The sequence below is a fragment of the Gopherus flavomarginatus genome, chromosome 8, assembly GCF_025201925.1.
Source record: "Gopherus flavomarginatus isolate rGopFla2 chromosome 8, rGopFla2.mat.asm, whole genome shotgun sequence".
Lineage (NCBI taxonomy): Eukaryota > Metazoa > Chordata > Testudines > Testudinidae > Gopherus > Gopherus flavomarginatus.
In genome coordinates this window covers 79,526,028-79,551,189 of record NC_066624.1, presented here as the reverse complement: position 1 = coordinate 79,551,189, position 25,162 = coordinate 79,526,028, and the positions used below count along the sequence as shown (strand labels likewise).

Sequence of the window (25,162 nt, the reverse complement as noted above, 5' to 3'; positions counted from 1 at the left end):
AGGAAATGAGTTTAAAATATAATGAAAATATTATACTGCAGTACCTCGTTCTCCCTTTTCCCCTGGGGAGCCAGGAATACCATCCCGTCCTTGATTCCCTCTTTCCCCAACAGCTCCGTCAGCTCCAGGGGCTCCTATTGCACCTGAGAATTATAAACTGTCATTTTCATTTTTACTTATCTGACCTCTCTTATACTAGTATAAATCTAAAGTAATTTCATGGAAGTCAACAGCACTACTTCAGATTTACCTTGGTGTAAATGAGACCGGAATCTGGCCATGACAATATTCAATACTAATTTTGTTGATAATGGCTATTTCCCCCATTGTTTTCACTTCAATAAAATGTATAGTAGATACTTATACAACTCCCTGTATGTATCAGTGTTCTGATCTTGATTACTCTAGCAATGAACTGTCATGCTCTGTCTTTTTTGCTCTCTTCTCTGATAGCCAGAAGTAGAAAAGAAACTAAATCTTGGTTTTTTCATCCACTGTGGATATCTGAATGATCTTTCATAAGGTAGAGCAGGCCTTTCTCACCACTTGTGAGGCTCTTACAACTCCCTGCTATCTTTAGTGTCCGGATTTTTTAAAAATCCTTTCTCTGGGTTTAAAACTGTACTAAAACTTTATAAAACTGTACTTATAGCTTTATCATGGAAATGTTAAAAGAAGCTTAGAACTCAATTTCAAAAATATATAAAAGTAATTTGCAAAAAACTCAGAAGAAACTGAAAATCTCAACTATCTCATGCCAACAGAGAAAAGAAACAAGAACGCAGAGAGCTGGGAAAGAAATAAGAGAGAGGATAAAAATCCAACCTGGAGGGCCTTCAGTGCCTCTCAGTCCTGCCACCCCCTTGCAGCCTTTAGCGCCAGTATCTCCAGCACATTTAGATGGCCCTGTAAATGGGGGGAGAGTTTGGGAGAAAAAGAAGAAAAAGCTGCATCACCCTGAATTCAAGTCAATACTGGATCCAGAGTTAATGGTTTTCTAGATCTACTGTTATTTTATTTTAACCAGATTCTCAGCTGATGTAAACTAGCACAAGCTCCCTTAATTTCAATAGTCCTTTGCTAACTCTCATCAGCTGAGGAACTGGCCTAGTTATTTTTGTTGGAGGATTTGGAGGAGATTCCCTTTTGCTAAAAACATGTAAAATCTCACCATTTTCCAAAATCAAAACTCACCTGGAGCTCCTGGTTTTCCACAGTCCCCCCTGTTTCCAGCTAGTCCAGGTTCTCCTACAAGTCCTGGCTGACCTGGTGATCCTCTTTCCCCTTTTCTTCCCATTTCTCCTGGGGGACCTGGATCACCCTAAGAAGCAGCAGCCAAATACATTTTGGATAAGTGTTTCATTAAGTTAAAATGCATATTGAATTAGTAGCATTTAAAAAAATCACATCTATTAAAGCTGATGTGAATATAATCATGGCTATTTGAGATGATCTGCACACAGAAAATAATATAAAAGTAGGCATATGAAATGTTGCTCCTAAAATTTTATAATGCACCACTGATGGTTTCAAAGAGAGATCTTAGTTTCTAAAACACATGTCCAATGTATTTTATCTCACAAAGCAGTTCCTTGAACCTCTGGTCTCTATTTTCCCCCACACTCAGTATCACCAGCAGCACATACACTTTATCTGCATTTACACTAGTTGGTTTAACCGCTCCTGAATATAAAATGGTCACCCTCTGTGGGGCTGGGAATTAATTTCTCCATAATATATAGTTGTACACAAATGTCCGGATGAGTTTTTTTTTTTTTTTTTTTTAATTTCCACCTTCATCTGAATTATCTGGTTTAGGCCACTGACAAAAACAAGGCTCTGAAGTAGATGGATAATTGGTCCAACCCAATATAATTTGTATGTTCTTACATATAGGTCCAGGATAATAAGTAATGGTGCCTAGATAGAACAGGCATGATCATGGTATAAAAATCAAGACTCACAGATTGGATGGAATGCCTAAGGTATAATACAACATACAAGATGATCCACACATTTCAAATTATCTTATGCAGCAAGTAAAATAGATTACAGTTAATTTGCCTTTGAAAAAGTGGGTTTTAGCTGCTCCTGGACCTGAATATGTGACACTGAATTACAGTCACATGGCCTAAGTTTTCTAGAGAAAGTTGAACTGTTTAAAAAAGTAACAACTCATGTTTCATCATGACATTACTACTTCATCAAAAACCGATAGCACAACTTTAAAACTGTGCTATTTTCTTTATATGTGAAAAATTGTTTTTTTTTTTCTGTACCACTTGATAATAGTCAGTAAATATTTTAAGTACCAGTTCTTATTCTCGAAAGGACCAGTCTTCATAAATAAAAATATGAAAATTATTCCAAAAGGTTCCATCTTTAAAAATATGAAACTCTTGGACCCAAGGGAAAAAACCCAACTCATTGATTTCTCCTAAAATGTTGACAGAATAGGATTTCAATATTTCTCATCAACGGGAGATTATTTCCCTACAGCACTGAATGGGTTGGTTTGCTCCATAATAATTTTCTGCCCTTACTTATACTTCAGATTATTTCATCCGCATTCAAAGGTGCTGCCTATTGTGTCATTACCATAGCTTATCCGTTGTCTTCTTGCTGTACCTTTGGTCCTGGTTTTCCTGGAGGCCCAGATAATGAACTAGCTGGTTCTCCTTTATCACCTGGAAAACCAAGAAGGCCTGGAGGGCCTTGTGCACCGGATGGTCCTGGTAAACCTTGAGATCCTCTCTCCCCTTTAGAACCTGGAGTGATGCAAATATAGGTATCACTCTCAAAAGCATCATCCTTACATATCATACTAGATACTTCCTATGCTTTATGGCCTACTTTTTTAGTTACCAACCCTTCATTAAAGAAAAACAAATAATTGACAGTACACTTTATTTTCTTACATACATTTTAAAAGAAATGGTTGCAATTAAAAGTAGTAAGGGAAAACAGCAAAGTTGAGATAGTATAGGTTATGAGTTACAGAAGGTACATTGCATTTATTAGCTGCTATCACAAGCAATCTTAACGAGTTCTGTCTTTGTTTAACTTCAGCAAATCAAGACATTTTCCTAATACTTTAATAATAGAAGTTTGGGGGAAATATCCCTGAAATAACTCTTGGATCAATTTTCGAGCATCAGACCTGAAGTCTTTGAGATGATCCTAGAAGAGTTTTCCTCTATCACCACATTCCTCCAGCATTTTCCTGTGAATTTTGTGTCAATCATGTTTTGCAAGATTGGTGTGATGCCCTACATTTTTTAATGGCTTTAAATTCTGTGGGTGCTGTTTTGTGCCTGCTATTAATTGGAGTTGCAGAAATTATAGCAGTTAGGCACAACATTAATATACAAGGAAAATCAGATAGTCACACTGCTAAATTGTATCATTTATACCTCCAGTTAATTGCAGGCACACAATTTGAGGTTAAAATGAGGTCTGCTTAAAAAATAGTGCACAGAGTAATAAATTTAGCCCAAAGTGTAAAACAAAATTTTCTTCTGTAATCTTATACAAATTGGTATATCATCACATATTGGGTCAGTTGACAAAAATACATAGTGATATGAAGAGACCATAAGGCATAAGGACAAGAACAATTAAATTTGAGCTTTCAGCTTCACCTTTTGGAATACAGTAACTCCTCACTTAAAGTCATCCTGGTTAATGTTTTTTCATTGTTATGTTGCTGATCAGAGAACATGCTAGTTTAAAGTTGTGGAATGTTCCCTTATAACATCTTTGGCAGCCGCCTGCTTTGTCCACTGCTTGCAGAAAGAGCAGCCCGTCGGAGCTAGCTGGTACGGGCTTGGAACCAGGGTGAACCAGCAGCCCCCCTAGCAGCTCCCCACTCCCCTAAATTCCCTGTGCGGCAGCCACACAGCAGACGATCAATTGCCAGGCAGTTCAGCTGTCCCTCCCACTGCCGTATGCAGCTCCTGCCCTCTGCCTTGGAGCTGCTCCTGGGAGCCTCCTGCTTGCTGTGTGGGAGGGCAGGGGGTAAGAGGCGTGCTAATGTCAGGGTGTCCCCCTCCCTCCGCTCCTGCCCCCTGTTCCTTTACCCCATCTCCACAGGGGGTAGGGGGGACACAACAGGGCTCAGGATGGAGGGAGCTTGCTGGCAGCAGCTGCTGTCTCAATTTGCTGATCTACTAAAAAGGCAAAGTACTTAGAGTGGGATCAGCGTACTTAAAGGGGCAATGCTCATCTCACACACATGGGGTGTTTGTCTGTCTGTCTCTCTCTCCCTCCATTCGTGCTGCCTTATAGAGTGTGAGGCTGCATTAACAACCAAGTGTTAACCCTTGAGGGCTCAGCCGAATGCTAGTTCATCATTTACAAGGCATTCCCTGGGAAATATCCTACCCTCTTCCACCCTCTGACTTCACCATCTCAACCAAAAACCTAACCCCCCCTATTTACATTAATTCTTATGGGGAAATTGGATTAGCTTAACATCATTTCGCTTAAAGTAGCATTTTCAGGAACATAACTACAAAGTTAAGCAGACAGTTATTGTATCTTGATTTCTGAGAGCTTATTTCTCAACTTGATCATTGCATTTTGCATGAAATTAATTGTAAATTATGTATATTATTTGTGTGTATGGCTCCCAACATCCTTGTGGGATCTTGACCATGAGTTCTTTAGCCAGCCTCTTACTCTTCCACAGCGGCCCAAATATCAGCACTCTGCAGCAAAATCTGAGCTGTTCCTCATCAGTGCTCACAGTGGATTCGCAAGCTTCTCTCCCTCACTTTATAGGTCTCTAAATACATTGAGGGAATCATTTCTGCTTTCACTCCAAGCAGGAGTTCCCTCAGAGAGACCCATGACCACATGGCTGGCATGTGACTATATGTCAAGATAAAACTGCTACATATCAGCCCAATTCTAACTGCATTCTCCAGAAACACTGTACAGGTCCTGCATGGCACTTCTGCTAGTCTCCACCCATGCAGACACATCATGCTTTTCTTCTCACCTTAGAAAAGATGAGTCAATTGGACCAAAAAAAAAAAAAAGGCATAGCAGGAGCCTCATATGAGTCAAATTGTACTGCTGTTGCTATAACAATATCGAATAGTGTCTCGGCACATCTTTCATAACTGATGAAAACAGTAGATGAAAGCACAGGAAAAAATTCGCAAAGTAACATTATTTAGCTGGATTTGAATCTTGTTTTCAAGTTGATCAATCTCACTTTAATACGTTGACATGTTATTCCAAAATACTAACAACAACATCTTGAAGCCCCGTAAGAAAGTTAACCACAGATGCATAAGAGCAGGTTTTAATTACTGATTTAGTTAAAACAGCTAAGTAAAGTTAAAATACTATTCAGTAAATTTATTACAAGATTTGCACGCTAAGTACATACGTAGAACGAAATTTAGTATAATCATGTTCCATATATACAGATATAGGGCTCAATCCTTGCTGATTCAAATAGTCCCAATAAGGTCAATAGGTACTTCAGGGGGTAAAGATTACTTGTCTGAGTAGGTTCTGCAGGATTGTGCCCACAGTAAGTGTACAGCTATTTCTATGTAGTATATGAATATGTAACAAGATTTTATGAAGACTCACCTGGCACCCCCATATCACCTCTGTCTCCTGGAGGTCCTGGTAATCCTTGTCTTCCAGGAATTCCCTGCAGACCTACAAATCCTTTGGGACCTGTCAGATGACAAAGTATCAACATTGTCTCAACATGTGTGCCTCAGATTTAGGCTACCTGGTACATTTATCATGAGCACACAGTATCCATTCCCATGCTCATTGCCATGGCATCTCAGAAGTGTATAAATCAATTAATAGTCTAAATATAATTTCTTCCTCTGCCCAGCACATGTATAGATTTTTCATTACTACTACTATTTTTGGAAAGCTATGGCAAAGAGATGGATCTTGTATTTCAACCTGGAGACTGGCAGGTTAGCAGTTGTTCTTAGTTCCTGTGGATGGCAGTTCCATAGCTGTGATATCCCAAGTCTAGTCCATCAGGGACTTCAGACATAAAGATCAAGATTTTGTTTTCGCTTTGGATTTTTCTTCCCTTGTAGGTCTGAGACTGGTGACCTTCTGGCACATTGCAAGGGCCTACATTATCTATCCACCAAATGCTTTGCAATAAGATTAGAGAGGATTTGAGAGTTTTTTGTGTGGTTTGTGGAGTTTCTTCATGACCTTATCTTGTGTCAGTGTGGACACATTTTAGTTTGGTGACTTTTCAATTTAATATAGTTCAGAATTGTCACCCATATGCCTAATGTCTCTGATAAACACAATGCATACTTTGGCTGGTTCCGCTGCATATAGAGACAGATGAAGTTTGGTTCTGCTCTACATGAGACATTAAAAAGAGGGACAGAGCTGGAGCACCAGCATTCTTTCCTGCTAGTTACTGCTTTCTCTTATTACTAGTACTGGTCTCTTCCTGTTGCCTACTTGGTCTATCAATAATGATATCTAACACGGACTATTTCTCACCTGGTGTGGGCTATTTTTGTGAGCACAAGTCCAGATATATTTCTACTTATTTAATTAATTATTATGTGATTTCTAAAAAGAAATGATCTCAAAGACACAGTTAAAAAGAACACATGGTGATGCAGCATATGGCATCAAACTTTTATCCACATGAACCTAAGAAGACTGCACCACTCATAAGTAGCACAGCCACAACCGAGTTAATAACTATGTCATCTCAGTCCAGGCTCAATAAACCCTTTTCAATACACCATCCCTCAACATCATGTATTGGGAGAGAAGAATTGTAATTAAAATAAGAAAACTTCTAAAGTATCTAAAATAGCTTTTCTATCAAACTTAATGCCACAATACTTTAGAAGTTTCTTACAATTGCTTTATACCACTGGGGAAACAGTGGATTCCAAACATCTCTCCAATAGTACAAAGCACCCATTTCTAGCTCTGCTGGCTCATGAGGTATTTGGATCTTAGACATGTCATTGGTTCAGGACTTAATATTGCTTGTCCTGCATATCAAACCCATGTACTCTGGTGGAATTCCACATCTGGGAAGAAGGGAACCTTGGGGTGGCAGATTTTTTCTTGTAAATTAGCAGCTTTTTGAAGCTGCTCATAATTTTGGAATGCTTCAAATAATCACAGCAGAGGTAGATTAACAGAATTCAAGTGAAGTAATCAAAGTTTTAAGGTTATAATAAGATAAAATAAAATTATTAATAATATGGTTTTGCACTCTTCTTTGTGCTTACCACCATCTCTACAGTCTATGTAGTACTGTAAACATGCTGCTATAGAAATTTAAGCTTTTAGTTTTCATAGCAGATGCTGTATACCTGGCAGACCTGATATTCCTGATGTCCCATCAAGCCCTGCTGATCCTTGAATACCTTTATCTCCTCTTTCTCCTTTCAGACCTATTCTTCCTGGAAATCCTATAGCAGCAATTGTATGGAATAAAATTAAAAACAGCATCTCATAATATCATTAAATCATCTCTTAAAAGCAGCAGAAAAGGAAAAATAGAGCCTGAAGTGATTAATTTGGAGTTATTCTCTTACAAGCAAACACATTACAAAATACAAGGGCACTCTGTTAAAGTTTCCAGTATTTCTCACATGGAATTAAAAAAAGAGTATCTGAACATCTATAACACCACAAGCCTGATTGTAAAGGTTAAGTGTATGCAGCTTGTGTACATATGTGCATGGCGCTAGCAAATACCAGCGTACCTTTGCAAATCGGGTATTTGTGAGCACATTCCATCTGTTGCTCACAAATACCCAATGGGTGGGCACACATAAGTCTTTGCATGCATGGGTTATTAAATGTTTGCAAATGCATGCATACCCAAAACACATGACTAAACTTCATACACTACTGACATGACAGCATATCACACCTGATATAACATCACACTGATATTACTTTTTAGGATATGGATTGTAATAAGTAATTTAAAAGAGAAAATAGGTGGGGAAGCCAAAGTTCAAGGGCTTCAGCCTCAGGCAGGGGGCTGTAACCTGAACCCCACATCCAGGGCTGAAGCCCTCTGGCTCCAACTTTGGCCCTGGGCGGTGGGGCTTGGGCTTTGGCCCTGGGACCCAGCAAATCTAAGTCAGTCCTGGCAACCGATAAGCTGTGGGTCGCCAGGCTGTTTGAATTGTAATTTGGATGATCTGTCTCTAATTGTTTTCAAATTAAATAGAAAAAGAGATGTACCTTTTGATCCTGGTTCTCCTTTATCCCCAGGATTCCCTGTGGTCTCTAATGGCCCAGGAAATCCTTTATCACCTGGTTCACCCTTTGCCCCTAAAAAACCTTTTCTTCCCTTCAGTCCTGGGAGGCCAGGAGAACCTGCAAAGCAATATAATGAAATATGCGGAGGAAATATGACTAGCAGACAGTAAATGGAAAAGGAACAAAAATATACTACTGTTTTCAAGAATGACTGTATGTGACTACCCTAAAGAGGTGGAAGAACAAGCTTCTTAAAAGCAGCAGTCTTCAACAAGACTTCTTTTTTCACCCTCAGCTGAGAAGATAATGGCAACTTGGTTTCTTCCATTCCCACTATTACTAGGAAATAGCAGAATGCCAGTGGCCTGATCATTTCATCATGAGAAATTCCCATTGGTTTTAATTGGAGTTGCCTGTGCACAAGTGTGTGGCTAACCAAATGATGTTATTTAGATCATTATTTAACCAACGAATGGATTCATGGTGAATTGTTTAATGAGATTGCTGAGGTGAAATTAGAATGCCCACATCAGAAATAATTCACAAATTGTGTAAATTAAAAAAAACAACTCTCATACGAAGAGAGATTGAAAAGATTGGGAATGTTTATTTTAGGAAGGAGATGAATAAAAGGGACTTGATAACAGTATTTTTAAAAGTTGATGGTCTAGAGAAGGTAGGTGAGGAACTTCTGTTCTCCTCATCTCATAACAGAAAACAAGAGGACATTCAATGAAATTAAAAGGTTTCAAATTCAAAACTGATAGAAGGAAATACTTTTTCATTCAATTTATAAGTGGACTGTGGAATTTGTTAAGGCCAAGAATTTAGCAAGATTCAAAGACTGGACATTTATCTACATAGGAAGGCATAGGTGGGTGCTCCAAACCTGGAGCACCCATGAAAAAAAATTAGTGGGTGCTTAGCACCCGCTGGCAGCCAGCTCTTCCCCCTCGAGTGCCTTCCACCCACCGGCACCCTGCCAATCAACTCCTCCCCCTCCACCCCAGATGTTTTGTGGCATACAGGAGGTGCTGGGGGTAAGGAGAGAAGCTGGGACAGGGCACAGTTGGGGGAGGGGGTGGAACTGGGTCGGAAGAGGGAGTGGGGACAGGAAGGGGTGGGGGCAGGGTGGGAAGAGGTGAGGCAGGGGGTTTCAGGGAAGGGGTGGAGTGCAGGCAGGGCCTGGGATAGAGTGGGGATGGGAAGAGGGGGGTGGGGGTCTGGGGGAAGGAGTGGAATGGGGCTGGGGCCTGGGGCAGAGTGGGTGCAAGGAGGAAGCTGGTGCCCGTGTAACAAAGTTATAATAGTTAATGCTAAGAAAAAGCATTCTGGAAGGGATAGAATATCACGTTTCAAGTTTTAATTAATCTCTAACTATTAGGGATAAGGATTAGACCTTCCGGGGGGGGGGGGCAGATTACACCACATTTACCTAGTCTGGGGTTTCTTGCATCTTCTGAAACATATGATTCAAGTTAGTATGGGTGATAAGATCCTGGATTAAACAGACCACATGTCTGATCTACTATGGCAATTCCTATGTTCTTAAATAATTAGATACGGTAAATATTATAGCAACTCACCTCTGTTTCCTGGAATGCCTGGATGTCCAAAGACACCAGGAGGTCCAGGAATTCCTAAATTGCCCATTATACCTCGTTCTCCTCTTTGGCCTGGGGAAATGGAGAAATATAAAGCATGTTTCTGAAGTGTTTGATTAGTAAAGTGTTCCCAGAACATTAGTTTTGAAAAATAATGTCTGTAAATATGTATGTATGTTTGTGGCTAATTACTTGTAGTGATATGTAAATATCTAACTATGTAATCACTTTCTCTTTTATTTTCAATTATTTTCTCATTTACTTAGCATTCTTTAGGGACCAGTCTTGCAACTCTAAGTAATGTGAGTAGTCCGTACATGTATAATATCCTCAAATGTTAGTGATGTGAGTAAGGATTGCAGCATCTGACCCTTGGCTTTTAACAGACTATATTTAATGAGATAATTTGCAGACACACTATATTTCTATAATTAATTTTATGGGTTGCATTTTACAAAAGATATGCATAATATAGTTGGCATTGAAAATGAAGCATTTAGTCTGGCTGTAAATAAGAAGCAGTGCACACTTGACTTCTTCCTTTCTCCTCACAAATCTTAAAACCATTAAGAATATATTCCTTATCAACCATGGTGATGCCCATTCCAAGAAACAGGGGAAGCTCTGGTTAACCCTTGGAGGGAGACAGATTCTAATCTCAGTTATGTCTTTATAAATCCATGCATCAGATGCAGTATTTGAACACATCAAAGTAAGCAGATGAATAATGGATTTCCTTTCACTGTACTGAAATTAAGATAAAATAAGGAAGATGGCATTTACAGGAGTAAATTTTATAAGGCAAAGAAGGCCTCTACCACAGCAGAAGTCGGAAGGAAGGACATATACTAGATGAAAAGCTAAATAGATAGGGAGAATTCATGTAAAACAGAAACTGTTTCTTGTACAGGGGGATGGGCCAGCAGAAAGTTAGGCTTGGCAGAATCAATATTTCAATAATTAGCAGCATACTGAATTTACAGACTGCACGAGAAGTTTTGGATTACTTCCTGGGAAGATGGAGGAACATAGTGAATAGGAGGATCCTGGAACATCCTCTTGGCCAAGAAGCACTGTATTGAAGCCTCCAGACATTTTGTACCAAGGACTGCTGATCAGTCTAGGTAGAACACACTCATTTGTTTTCTGTATAAATCACAACACCATCCAGAAGCATAGCTGTCAGAGTAGCTCTGTCTGTACTGGGAGGAACCATTCTTCTGTTTCTATGTGAAAGAAAATGATAGCCAAGTTATAACAAAGGGTGGTATAAACATGTATCTGGAAAATCCTTACCTGGTGCTCCTGGTATTCCTGGTCTGCCAGGCTGACCCTTGAGACCAGGTGATCCTGTGTCTCCCTGGTGACCTGGCAATCCAGGCAGCCCAAATTGTCCAGGGAATCCTGGGACACCCAAGCCTGGAATACTGGGGTCTCCTTTTGATCCTAGTACACCTCTTTCTCCTAAGAAAACAAATACATGGAATACAGTAAATACCACACCAGACTGGGTCCTGTAGTCATGCCTGTGAAACTCGGCTGGAGCAGACATGGCAAGTGGCCAGAAGAAAAGCTGGTGGAGGGGGCCAGAGCAGAGCCCTGTTGGGGCAACGAGCAAGTGGAAAAGGACACTGCCCAACTTACTTGGGGGTGGGTCTTTTGTTCATGGTTTGTGTTTATGAACCCTAGTTGTGATGTTTTCCCAAATTAACATTGAGTTAATTCCCTTCTTTTATTAAAAGTTTTTGCAACATTCAAACTCTGTGCTTGCGAGAGAAGTATTGCCTCTTAGAGGAGCCCAGGGGGTGGTGTGTAATTGTCCCAGGTCACTGGCTGGGGGCTTGAGCCGGTTTTGTGTTGTACTGTTGAAAAGGAACCCCTAGATACTGAATCCGGCCCTTGTTGCTGCTGTTTTAATCGCACTGTTAAACAATAGTAGAATACCAAGTTAAATTTATTATAAATATTTGTGGATGTTTTTCTACATTTTCAAATATATTGATTTCAATAAAAACACAGAATATAAAGTGTAGAGTGCTCACTTTATATTATTATTTTTGGATTACAAATATTTGCACTGTAAAAAAGAAACAAAAGAAATAGTATTTTTCAATTCACCTCACACAAGTTCTGTAGTACAATATCTTTACTGCGAAAGTGCAACTCACAAATGTAGATTTTTTTTCCACATAACTGCACTCAAAAACGAAATAATGTAAAACTTTACAGCCTACAAGTCCACTCAGTTCTACTTCTTGTTCAATTGATCAATAAGACAAACAAGTTTGTTAACATTTACAGGAGATAATACTACTCACTTTTAATTTACAATGTCACCAAGAAGTGAGAACAGGCATTTGTATGGCACTGTTGTAGCTGGCATTGCAAGATATTTGCATGCCAGATATGCTAAACATTCATATGCCCCTTCATGCTTCAACTTGTAGATTTTTTACAGTGCAAATATTTATAATAAAAATAATATAAAGTGAGTACCGTACACTTTGTATTCTGTGTTGTAATTAAAATCAATATATTTGAAAAAGTTGGAAAACGTCAAAAATATATATAATTTAAATTGGTATTCTCTTATTGTTTAATAGTGGGATTAAAATGGATTAATCTGAACTATTTTTTAAAATCTCACAATTAATTGGGATTATTTTTTTAATTGTTTGACAGCCCTAAAAAGTTATATATTAAAAATCTTTTGAGGACACATCTGCGTTGCTACTTTGCCCCACTGGCTCCTTTAAGAAGGGAGGTATTCTGCAATAAATGTAGCTAGGAGCCACAGGTGACAAACCCATGGATCTGGTTTCCCCCTAGCGGGACTCTTTTTCTCTGCCACTTCTGTGCCCCAACTCCCATTCTGGACAATGATATCGCTTCATTTTATTTCTAGAGTCAGCTATCCACAACCCTTTCTCCATGGCACAGAGAACTATGGAAAGGGATTTGCCCAGCAGCAGCAAATTCTATTGCTTAAAGCATTGTAATTCCCAATTAACTTCAATAAGAACATGTTTGCACAGGCTCTGTGACTCCTCACCCTAGGTATATCCCTTTCTGCCATACAAAGTTGAGCTCCATCACATGTGCTGGGGAGGGGGGCCATGTGACATTCCTTTCCCCTCTGCATGACACTCCCTCTGATCTTCTATGTAATCTGAGCTAGTCTGCTCCTCTCTGTGTTGTGTAAGCAGCAAGGCGCATATGGCTGTATGTCACTAATCTGTTAGGACCCAGCAGTGAAATGTGTGATCCCCTGGCCTATGTGAAATCCAATCAGACTCCATGCTGTTGTTAAGGTCTGCCTATGGAGATCGTATTGCAGAATTGCGGCCTTTAACCGTCTAATATTTTCTGCATAGTATTATATCAAATATCCATAAGACCGTTTCACCATAATTTAGGCAACTGTAGGGTAAAAATAAAACCAAAACCCACTCAGTCAACTATATATCAGGCAGATCTGGCAGGTATTCTGTGTATTCCTACCTTGTTGGCCTGTTAATCCACATGCACCTGGGAGACCTGGTGGACCAAGAAGACAATCACCAAGCTTCCCTGGAAGTCCCTTTTCTCCGGGAGCTCCGGGACAGCCAGGTTCTCCTAAGAGAGAGAAAACATTACTTGAATTTTTGTAGGTGGACAATAAACTTGTCCTTTCCCCCCTTTTCTTAGAGCCTCGCTTAACAAAATGGGTGTAAAATAAAGAGTTCCTTGGCTGTTTTTTGTTAATGACAATACCTCTTGACCCGTCAGCACCGTTATGTCCTGGGAATCCTGGTAGACCTGGAAATCCTCTGTCACCTTTTACCCCTGGAAAGCCGCCTTCTCCTGGGGAACCTAATCCACCCTGTTGGCCAGGAATAATTAATCCAGGGTCTCCCTGAAACAGAGGAAAACCATAAATGCAGAATGTATATTACATTTTGTAAATCTGAAAATATGACTCTCTCTGTCCTGTCAATAGTTCATGTCTTCTGTCAAATTATCTCCACTCCCAGGGGATCTTTCACATTTGAGTCAAAGCATTGAAAATACATTTCTCCCCTCCCCACCAAACACCCCTTTACACCTCTTGCTCTTGTTTTAGTATTATTCTTCTACATGAGCAGGGCTTCCCCACACAGCTGGAAGAATCATTGTTGAACAAGAGAAGTTAATCCCATCCCTGCTCTCTGCCTCTGCAGCTCTCAGATATCCTGCTGAACCTGTACTTCGGACAACTCAAGTATCTGTCAGCTGCTTGAAATCCACTTAAGTTCTACACTTAACTTCACATTACCCAGCATTCACACTTAAGGCTAAATATACATGTATAATAATGGGCCAGCAAATCAAGCAATCTCATTTAGTACTAGCCCTGCCACTAACAGAGAATGAGAACAAGGTTCAGTACATGGGTCAGCACCATGGGTCCCGTGGATTCGGCGGCGGTTCTGCGGGTGATCTGACAGTCCCATGCGTTTGTCGTACCCGCTGCTGAATTGCCGCTGAAACTGCGGGACCGGCGGACCTCTCACGGAAACGCTGCAGAAGGCTGCCTGACTGCCACCCTCACAGCGACTGGCAGTCCGCCCCCCCGTGGCTTGCCGCCCCAGGCACGCACTTGCTGCACTGGTGTCTGGAGCCGCCCCTGGTCAGCACTCAGATACCATGCCTCAGAAATAGCCTCACCTAACATATGTCAGGGTGTTTTCTTCAAAAGGAAAATTCTATGAAAGAAAAATTCCTGACAGGAAAGTCTGACCTGCTCTTTTTGACAAGCTGACTGAACTGCTTTGGACTGGCTTTCAAATAAGCAGGTAAATGCAACCATTTATTATTAATTATTATTATTATTATTATCATCAACACCACCACCACCACCGAGCCTACAAGCCCTAGTCGTAGCCCAGGACCCCACTGTGCTAGATGCTGTACAAACACAATAGAAAAGGGCAGTGTCTGCCCCAGAGAGCTAAATCACATCCAGAGGAACTTAGTTTATATGCAGTTACTGACTGTGTATTTAGACCACAAAGGCCTTTCCGAAAGCTGCCATAAACCAAAGTAAGCCCTACATTACTGTGGCAGGTGGAATCTTGCTGACTAGTTCCATACCTGGACATTTTATGGCTGTATGTGTTACCTTTTTAATCTTTTACGTTCAGTTTAGGTGACTTTAAGCAATCAAACAAATAATAAGAGTAGATAGCAAAATAGGACCAAGCAGAAAAGACAGAATGCCATTCTGACGCAAAGAAATGTGTTTTATTTTCTTAAAAACAAAACCACTTTTGGGGCTTGATGACACAGCGAACAGCAAAGCTCTAAACTCACAAATGGTGTTAGTAACTGAGCTCTCATTTATCTGACATTTTTATTACACCTGTGGCCTCTGACCTTGGTTTTTTTTTTTTAAGGTCCTGATTCAGGAGAGCACTTAAGCATATGAATGACATTTGTGCTTAAGTCCCATTTACCTGAGTGGGATAATCATAAGCATGTGTTTAATTGCTGTTCCCGAACAGTGATGCTTTCAGGAATTGCGGCCTTGTAGATAGTTTTCACAATTAGAAACCAAATCCTGTGCTCCTTAGACCTCTCATTTGCTTAATTTGTTTGGAAACATGCTTGCTGACAATCAGCCCCGATTAAGCTTGGGTTGTTTCTAATCAAACCTTTTCTCCTGGGTATCCAGGCTGTCCAGGCGAGCCTGGTTCTCCTGCCTTTCCTGGCAAACCTGGTGATCCTTTAGACCCTCGAAGACCTTTATCTCCTGCAAAGCAAACCAAATGGCAGATGAAAACACCCTGCTTATCCATCTATTTTGCTGAATAAGCACATAGAGATTTTTACTTTCTTGTTCGTGAGGCTCTGACTTTTGTAAGTATTAGCGTAAGTTATGTGAATTGCTGGCAGCATTCTGACCCCTGACTTGAATTAGCACTCACTATAACCTGTTCACCTTGGTATTCATTCAAACATTGATTGTCACACTGCCTAGTTTTAGGGCTCATTTAATTAGCTCTCTTTTAGTTGCCTTTACAAGTTGAATTGATGCTAGGCAGAAAAGAACTCGAGTTATTTTGCCCAATTTCCGTTTGCACTCATCTAATTTTAAATGAGGCATTTCTATGGTCAATTTCTTGGTCATTCACTACAGAAAGTGCACTTATGATTTCAGTATCAATGCTCTGAATGGGTTTTCTTTAACTATGAGGGGGGAACACAAAGGGCCAAGGGCGTCTAATATTTCTGGAATGGTATCTGGAGATATTTTAGAAGTGGAGCTTACGTTTGCATGGAGAAGGACTAAATTCATGGTAAACAAAACAACGTCTAGTCCCTTTACCAAGAGAGCTGGTATGGCATGAACACAACTATATACCTTATAACTAAAGTACTGGTACTTACGAAGGCCCTATCACTGTAATATGTAAGTACCTCAGTGATACAATAGTATTAGCCATCATAGAATCAGAAATTAGGGTTGGAAGAGACCTCAGAAGGTCATCTAGTCCAATCCCCTGCTCAAAGCAGGACCAACACCAACTAAATCATCCCAGCTAGGGCTTTGTCAAGCCGGGCCTTAAAAACTTCTATGGATGGAGATTCCAGCACCTCCCTCGGTATTCCATTCCAGTGCTACAGCACCCTCCTAGTGAAATAGTGTTTCCTAATATCCAACTTAGACCTCCCCCACTGCAACTTGAAACCATTTCTCGTTCTGTCATTTACCACCCCTGAGAGCAGCCTAGCTCCATCCTCTTTGGAACCACCCTTCAGGTAGTTGAAGGCTGCTATCAAAACCCCCCTCACGCTTCTCTTCTGCAGACTAAACAAGCCCAGTTCCCTCAGCCTCTCCTCGTAAGTCATGTGCCCCAGCTCCCTAATCATTTTCGCCGCCCTCTGCTGGACTCTCTCCAATTTGTCCACATCCCTTCGGTAGTGGGGGGACCAAAACTGGATGCAATACTCCAGGCATAGCCTCACCAGTCGCGAATAGAGGGGAATAATCACTTTCCTCTATCTGCTGGCAATGCTCCTACTAATACAGCCTAATATGCCATTGGCCTTCTTGGCAACAAAGGCACACTGCTGACTCATATCCAGCTTCTCGTCCACTATAAGCCCCAGGTCCTTTTCTGCAGAGTATCTAAGCGCTGCACAGAGAAATTAGATCTGTGTGGCAAGTGTTTTAGTCTCCCTCTCCTGATAGGAAGTTTTATATTATATGTTTGGTGTGTCTCTATATGCATTTTCAAGATGTTATAGTAAGGCAAATTGTCCAGCTAAATCCTTGTGCACATCTTTCCAAACTTACTCCATTTTTTCAGTTCTGATGCCTGACTTTTGGAAAATATAAAATAATATTTTTTATCTATTTGCAATGTATATAAACTTTAATGTAGACAACCATATCAGTACTGCAATACAGACCTTTTCAAGAGTTATTTGCCTGAACTGTGCATGGGTTAAAACAGTTTTTTTTGTCAGTTTCTCAAATGATTTTATTCTCCAAAACAACTAAAAAAGAATTATAAAAAATCGTAAAGGAGCATTCTACCTTTTGGACCAGGATCGCCAGGAAATCCAGTCCCTGAAAATCCTGGAGCACCATCAGACCCAGGTAATCCTAAATCACCACGTTGTCCTCTAGATCCAACATTACCTACCAGAAGAAAACAAACAAGCGCACTCTCAGATATTTTCCATAGATCTGCATTTAGCAATTTGGTGTTTGCCACCTTAACATACCCCATAATAATGTCCTAGACAATTGGTTTATTAGAACTCAGACACCATTTCTACTCCTCATTCTAACACTTTCTTCTAAGTGAGTTTTTTCCAGATAAAATGCTAAATGTCAATCACAGAGCCATGAGTCTGCAAGTCAGGCATATGGAATGCCTTCTGTATGTGCACAGGTCTGGGACGCATCTGTGTAGCTATGTGCATATACAAATCTTCGACTTGTATGTTCTTACTGACCACATATGAACATGCATTGTGTGTGTGTGTGTGCGCGTGTGTGTGTTGGGGGCAGGGGAGATGAGAGAGCTATGCTGCCTGCCTCTATGTCAGCCGAGGATTCCCCTATGCTGTTTAGGGGCTGCTTTAACGTCCCTTTGTACCATGGGAGCAATGCAAAGGGGCTTTAAGATGGACAAGAATCTGGACCCACAGTCTTTGAAATCATTTTGTGTAACCTATAAAGCATAACATTTTTTAAAAAAGTAACAGTGGACCAAAAACCCCAGCAACAATATAGAACTATGTTACATAACACTTAAAACAAAAAGAAGCTAGAAGCTTTGTTACAAATCTGTTCTTTTCAGCAAGCTCAGAAACAGTAGGTGAGGTTCTGTGCTATGCTTCTTTACGGTGTAGCACAGGACTCTCAGTCCAGGGCATGGGGGCAGAGGGAAAGGGGGATAGCCAAAGGTGGCTCAATTACTGCCTTCAATTACTGCTTTCTGTGGGGGCTGGAACAGCCTCAGTGTAATTCAGACAGTGCTGGGAACCAATCTAAATTATAGCAGTCTCCCCAGACTGCCTTATGAATGGCAACATTGCCCAGAATCTCCACAGCACTAAGTGTTCCGGACACCCCCCAGAATGATGTTCTTGACCCCACCTACGCCCCCTACACCAGGGCTTGCAAGGGGATCCTCGGAAGCCAATCTTATGGCTTTCTCTACACTGCCAGTGCTGAGGGAATTCACTCAGCTGGACCTAGAACTTTTAGGGTACCTGTACACTCCTTTGGCCCTTTCATCCAGCATAAAGAAGCCAGACTGGGGGTTAGAATTTAATGCAGAATCTCTCTGATGTGCTTAGTTTTATTGCATTTAACCTAGAAGATGCTCTCACCCATTGCTCCTGGAGGTCCTGGTAAACCCTCTGGCCCCCGAGGTCCTGGTAGTCCAGGTATTGTATTTATTGCACTAAGTTCTCCTTTTGGACCTTCAGAAAGTATATATAACAAAAGGTTAAGAAGGTTTGTGGAGATATAGTGTGTGCTCTTGTGCTTTTTAAAACAATAATCATGGAAAATTCTGTTCAGTTAAAAAATACTGTGTTGCAGAGTTTCTAAAGCTTAGAAGCTCCAGCAAGCCCATAGAAATGGGCTACATAACAATTAAAGAGAGAGCATTTTACTGCCAACAAAAAATCCCCTAGACACTTCTTCAAATATTAGAAAGTATGGAGTTGTGCACCAGGGGGACACAGCAAAGGAAGCACGCAAGCAATAGGACAGCTTAGAGATGCTTAATCCTCAGATCTATTCCAAAAAGATGTAACTGTCTCTCTGGCTGCATTGATTCTGAAACCTCCAGGAATAATTCCCAGGTTTGTCTTGGAGATTTCAAGCCAATGAATAAGAGTTATCATCAGCATGGATGTTGAAGTCCACCAGGACAATAAATATTGAAAAAGCCAATGCAAGACCAAAAGAGACTCATTTAGACCGGGTACGACTCATGATGCGCTAGTCTGTTCATTACAAGGATTCTCAAATGTATCTTATCTCCAGGATCAACAACCAAATTGATACTATCAAATAATTTCATTTCTGGGAGGGGAAACCTATGCCTGATAGAGTCAAAGTGTCTTCTGGACATCAGCTAGCTGTCTATTAAATCCTTTTACTGCTAGGGTCCTGGGAGTTTAGTGTCTATTAACTTATCTCAGAAACGTTGACTATTTTTCTATTGTAAACTACTTTGCATCCTTCCAAATCACATCACTTGCCACCATACAGGTCAGTTCACCAGTGTGTTTAAATGAAAGTCAAACACTTTAAAAAGCGAAGCTAGTGATAAGATATTAAATTACAAACCAATTGCTCCAGGCAATCCAGGCAATCCAGATACTCCCTTAGCACCTTTGGGACCTATCATTCCTTGTGGTCCATATCCTGGTGGTCCAGTGAGTCCCATTTCTCCAGGAAGACCTGGGTTACCAGGCAATCCTGATAACCCTCTGTCCCCTTTCGAACCATCCAGTCCCTATTAATAATCAGACATATTTGCATAATATACATTACTTATTTTTCCCTGTTAGTTCCAGCAGCAACGAATTTTGATACATTGGACTGATTATGATCTCACACTATTTAACAAAAGAGTAACTCCATCATCTTAATCAAAGTACTCCTGACTTACATAGCGTGAGACACAACATTGTCTGTTTATTGTATCCTTATCTAATCCTGTGCCTTTGTAAGATGCTAAAAAAAAATGCAGTAGTACTGTAAGAATACAGGAGGTATTTGCCCATTCTAGGAAACCTACTTCTTCCAGTCCAAATTCTTAGAGACATTCCAGCAGCGAAAATTAATGAATAGGACCTTTCATGCTCCAATTTATGTATATGTAACAGAGACCATAAAAATGATTTGATCAATGCTTTGATTTGACTAAATTTGCCCATAATGGAAGCTGCCCACACAATTCCATGCAAATTAAAAATGAGTAAGTGTAATCAAAGCTTTACCACTTTGCCACCATTTTAAGCCACACAGAAAACACTAAACAAACACTATATAAAACATTAGTCAAAAATAAAAATTTCTGTCCTATGGGAAATTCTGGTACTTTAATATTTTTGTCCAAATTGGGATGAAAAGTTGAAATATCAACATTTTTTGCAGAACAAAAAGTGCTGAAAAAGTTTGCTTCTCCTACCCTTGTAGCTACAGAGCAATCAGCGTCAATGCCTGGATATCTTTTGTAATGTATACATTTTAAGACCAGAGGGGACTGTTTGATTATCTCATCTAAACTCCTGCAAACACACACCAGAGAATATTACCCAGTAACTCCTCCATCAAGACTATATCCTGTGGTTGGGTTAGAGCAGAGGTTCTCAACCTTTTTCTTTCTGAGGCCCACTCAACATGCTATAAAATCTCCATGGCCTATCTGGGCCACAATAACTGGTTTTCTGCATATAAAAGTCAGGGCTGGCATTGGGGGATAGTAAGAAGGGCAATTGCCAGGGGGCCCTGCAAAGCTACATTGCTCAGGCTTTCGCTTTAGCCCTGGGTAGTGGGGCTCAGGGCCCCAGGCATCAGCCCCATGTGGTGGGACTTCGGCTTTCTGCCTTGGGCCCAAGTGAGTCTAATGCTGGCCCTGCTTGGTAGACCCCTTGAAACCTGCTCACTGCCCCCTTGGGGGCCCTGCACCCCTTGTTTAAAACCACTGGGTTAGAGCATGTTTAAGTTTACTTAGCTATCTTTACAGATGTTACAGTGTTTTAATTCTAACGAATAGGGCTGTGAAATGTATAATTATTTACTTAGCTTTCTGTTACTTCTAAAATAATTGAAAATAATGTATACCAACCCGTTCGCCTTTAGAACCTTTTGAGCCTTTTGAACCATGTTTTTTGTGCAATCCATCTGAACCTTTCCTCCCTGGATCTCCTCTGATCCCTGGATCTCCTCTGTTTCCTTTTTGCCCTTCTGGATACACATATCCTGGTTCACCATTTGGCCCTTTTAGTCCTTGATCTCCTGGAAAACCTGGAAGTCCCTAGGACACAGCAGTTAAGAATTTCCATGTTAGATTTATGTCAAGTAGTTTCTTTATATGACTAAATGACTACGTTTCTTTCTTTCTTCGGCAATTCTTTAGAGGGCTCCAGGATTTTAATTGAATTTTGTCTTCACTAATTTCACTAGTCAAATAAGAATTATTATTTTCATTTGCTTGTTGTCCCTGAGGCTCATACTTTAAGTTAGGGGGTCATATGCTTGGCCCTGCTCCTTCCTCTTTGCACTGCTTTGGTGCTGGAAAGGGATCACAGAAAGATGGCTTAAACCACTAACGGTATGTCTACACTACCCACTGGATCGGCGGGCAGCTATCGATCCAGCGGAGATCGATTTATGGCATCTACACACGATAAATCAATCCCCAATCCCTCTCCCATCGACTCCTGTACTCCAGCGCTGCGAGAGGCGCAGGCAGAGTCGACGGGGGAGTGGCAGCAGTTGATTTATCGCAGAGAAGACAACACAGTAAGTCGATCTAAGTACGTCGACTTCAGCTACGATATTCACATAACTGAAGTTGCTTAACTTAGATCGATTGCGCCCCCCCCCAGCCCCCCGCCTGGGTAAACCAGGGCTAAGATGGGAATTTCCTGTTGCATGCTAATGCTGACACAGATGGCTCTATGTCACTCACTATGGGTCCCCCAGTGTAGGGGACATTTGGGGACTGGAGCACACTGTACTCTGGTGATCCTGGGCTGGTGAACTGATGATTGTATGCAATTTGGGACAGAGATGATCAATTTGTTCAGTGTTATATTTAGTGCCCTACCAAATTCATGGTCCATTTTGGTTGATTTCATGGTAATAGGGTTTTAAAAATCGTCAGTTTCATGATTGCATGGTGGTGTAATTGTTGGGGTCCTGACCCAAAATGGAGTTGTGGGGGGGGTGGATTGGAAGGTTATTGTGGCAGGGGTAATACTGTTACCTTTACTTCTGTGCTGCCTTCAGAGCTTGGCGGCTGGAAAGTGGTGGCTGCTGTTTGGGAGCCCAGCTATGAAGGCAGAGTTGCTGCCAGCAGCAGCACAGAAGTAAGGATGGCATGGTATGGTATTGCCAATCTTACTTCTGTGCTGCTGCAGGTGGGGTGCTGCCTTCAGAGCTGGGTGCACGGCCAACAGCTGCTGCTCTCAGCCACCCAGCTCTGAAGGCAGCACAGAAGTAAGCATGGCAATACCCTTACCCCACTAAAATAACCTTGTGACCCCCTGCAACTCCCTTTTGGGTCAGGGTCCCCAATTTGAGAAATAGTGGTCTCCCCTGTGAAATCTGTATGATATAGGGTAAAAGTACACAAAAGACCAGATGTCATCGGAGAAGACCAGATTTCATGGTCCGTGACGCACTTTTCATGGCTGTGAATTTGGTAGGGCCCTAGTTATAACTGAGTCCAGCAAAGGGAGTCCTGGTCTATGACTGGGGCTCCTGGGCACTACTGTAATATGTATAATAATAAAATAATATTAATTAATTAATTAATAGGGAGCCACTACTGCTGGTGCAAGTTGAAGCAGACACAGGGCAGATCTCTTGAAGATGCTTTGAAGGAATCTTTGTCTCTTGCCCCAGCCAATGGAGCTAGGGTTTTACACTCTTTGAAAGGGCAGCATAAAGTTAGCTTCTCCTGCACTTTCTGGGCCACTGTGCCTGCTTGAGGGAACAAAGCATCCCAGAATTCCTAAGAATCAGAGCTGCCCTTAGCATTTTGGGGTGAGCCAGTCAAACATTTCCAGTGCTTTGTAGGGGAAATGGAACCTCATGGCTTGCACTGGAGTCTACGGATAATCACCAGCATTAAGAACAGGTTTATAAAGGACAATTATCTGAATAAATTTGTGGTTTGGAGTGCATGCAGTGAATTTTAACATACACACAATACTTTAAACACATTAACTAATTAGTCTCCACAACCACCTTTGACTGTGCGATAGGTATCATTGTCATTACCATCTTTATTTCACAGCTGAGGACACTAAGATAGAGAGATTTGACTAAGATGATAGAGGAAGTCAGGGTCAAGCCTAAATTTGAACACAGGAGGCTCTTGCTCTTAGTTCCCTTTAAAATTCAATAGGTCATGCTGCCTCTGACATTACCTATATAAGTCATTATAGCCTCTGGTAATGGGTTTCAGGAGATGGTCTATAGGTGGTTATCTGGGAGAGGACCATATAACAGACATAGTACCATGAATGACAATGGGCAGCACTGCCCCTATAAACATGCACTGATCTGGAGAACTTCTAAAAATCAAAGGACCAGTGAGCATGTATTTCCTGAAGCTCAGTGGCCAGACCAGGCATTGTAGTATTCATGGTGATGTGTTATTTCCTTGTGATATTCAGGAAAAATGTATGTTACACTTTTCACCCTACTGATTGGTTTACACTGGTTCATATTTCTGAGTATATCTTTACAAGGAAAAAAGCTAAAGCACGTTTTTTCCACATCCTTCCCCATTTTTTAATTAAAACTGAAATTAGCCCTAATTCTAGACTCTGAAAGTACCACCTTCCTGGAACCATGAAGCTAAAATAGTAACAGTATATCCTGCATATGGTAATACAGCTAGACACCACAATTCTCAGCCCACGAAAATTCAATATTGCAACTGAAAGATCCATTTAACTTAAATCTTACTTGAGGACCTGAAGGCCCTTGTGCCCCTGGAGAACCTCGAGATCCTTTGGGACCACTTATTCCTTGTCTACCTGTGACAGATGAAAGATTAAAGGAATGAAGAACTGATTTTACAGGCTCTGGTACTAACATACAATACAGAGAATTGCTGCCTTTCGGATACAACGCACATCAACAAACTGCCTTGGAAGAGACGTTGATGAATTGCTGGCTGGTGGGTGTATAAAGAAATCCCTCTGGTATACTTGTTTAGGAATTTCTTCCTCCCCATTATTAATTTCCTAGAAAAATTACAATACAGGCTCCCTACTAAACGTTTTCTAGGTAAATGTTTTCCCTGCCAGAAAAACATTTTCATGTATTGACAACTTCCCTGAGTTTCTCATTCCCTGATACTGAATTAATTGCATATACTTCCCCAGTGTTCTCAAGGAACTGAACTCCTTCAAGATGCAATACTCTTCCTCCTGGGGTAGTTTCCTTCTAATTGTTCCACTGGAGAAACTGTGTGCGTGACGGTGGTAGGCAGAGAGTTCACCCTCTGTGGAGATTAAAAAGGACTGGAGTTTGCCCCCCTAAATCAGCAGCTTATTCTAAGATCGAAAGGCTCCATATTCAGCTCCAATCTGTAGCGCATTCATAGAATCTAAAGCCAGAAGGAACCACTGTGATCATCTAGTCTGACCTCCTGTGTAGTACAGTCCACAAAACTTCCCCAAATTAATTTCCAGAGCAGGTCTCTTAGAAAAACATCCAGTCTTGATTTAGAAATTGTCAGCCATAGAGAATCTACCATGACCCTTGGTAAATTTATTTACAGCTGCCTTAAATTTACCTTTAAATCAGGTTTGTTTTTTAATCAGCAGAACTTTCTTCCTCTAGTGTGGCTTTTTGGGCATCTAGTAAAGCAAGGTGGGCAAACTTTTTGGCTCTAGGGCCACATCAGGTACAGAAATTATATGGCGGGCCAGGTAGGAAAGGCTGGGGGAGGCTATGCCTCCTCAAACAGTGAGGTGTGGTGTGGCCTTTCCCCCGCCCCCTATCCAGCCCCTGGAACTCTCGTCCCCATCCAACTCCACCTGACTGCCCCCCGGGACTCCCAAATCCT

General features: G+C 41.1%; 1 protein-coding gene across 3 annotated transcripts in view; it reads right to left on the bottom strand.

Annotated features, from left to right (window-relative positions):
- Positions 1-25,162, bottom strand: part of LOC127056310 (collagen alpha-3(IV) chain-like) — a 106,967-nt gene that overhangs the window by 18,288 nt on the left and 63,517 nt on the right. For all 3 annotated transcript variants that reach the window (XR_007775779.1, XM_050963980.1, XM_050963979.1), the window contains exons 24-40: positions 24,055-24,125; positions 21,200-21,388; positions 19,693-19,861; positions 18,723-18,815; positions 17,416-17,520; positions 15,527-15,624; positions 13,608-13,749; positions 13,356-13,469; positions 11,151-11,318; positions 9,837-9,926; positions 8,233-8,367; positions 7,347-7,445; positions 5,608-5,697; positions 2,629-2,768; positions 1,195-1,321; positions 826-906; positions 45-143 (exon numbers count right to left, since the gene is read on the bottom strand). Coding sequence is in view for 2 of the 3 variants with exons in the window: in XM_050963980.1 (XP_050819937.1) it covers positions 45-143; positions 826-906; positions 1,195-1,321; positions 2,629-2,768; positions 5,608-5,697; positions 7,347-7,445; positions 8,233-8,367; positions 9,837-9,926; positions 11,151-11,318; positions 13,356-13,469; positions 13,608-13,749; positions 15,527-15,624; positions 17,416-17,520; positions 18,723-18,815; positions 19,693-19,861; positions 21,200-21,388; positions 24,055-24,125 (2,010 nt within the window). In the remaining variant the exon portion in view is untranslated. The remainder of the gene's footprint in view (positions 1-44; positions 144-825; positions 907-1,194; positions 1,322-2,628; positions 2,769-5,607; positions 5,698-7,346; positions 7,446-8,232; positions 8,368-9,836; positions 9,927-11,150; positions 11,319-13,355; positions 13,470-13,607; positions 13,750-15,526; positions 15,625-17,415; positions 17,521-18,722; positions 18,816-19,692; positions 19,862-21,199; positions 21,389-24,054; positions 24,126-25,162) is intronic.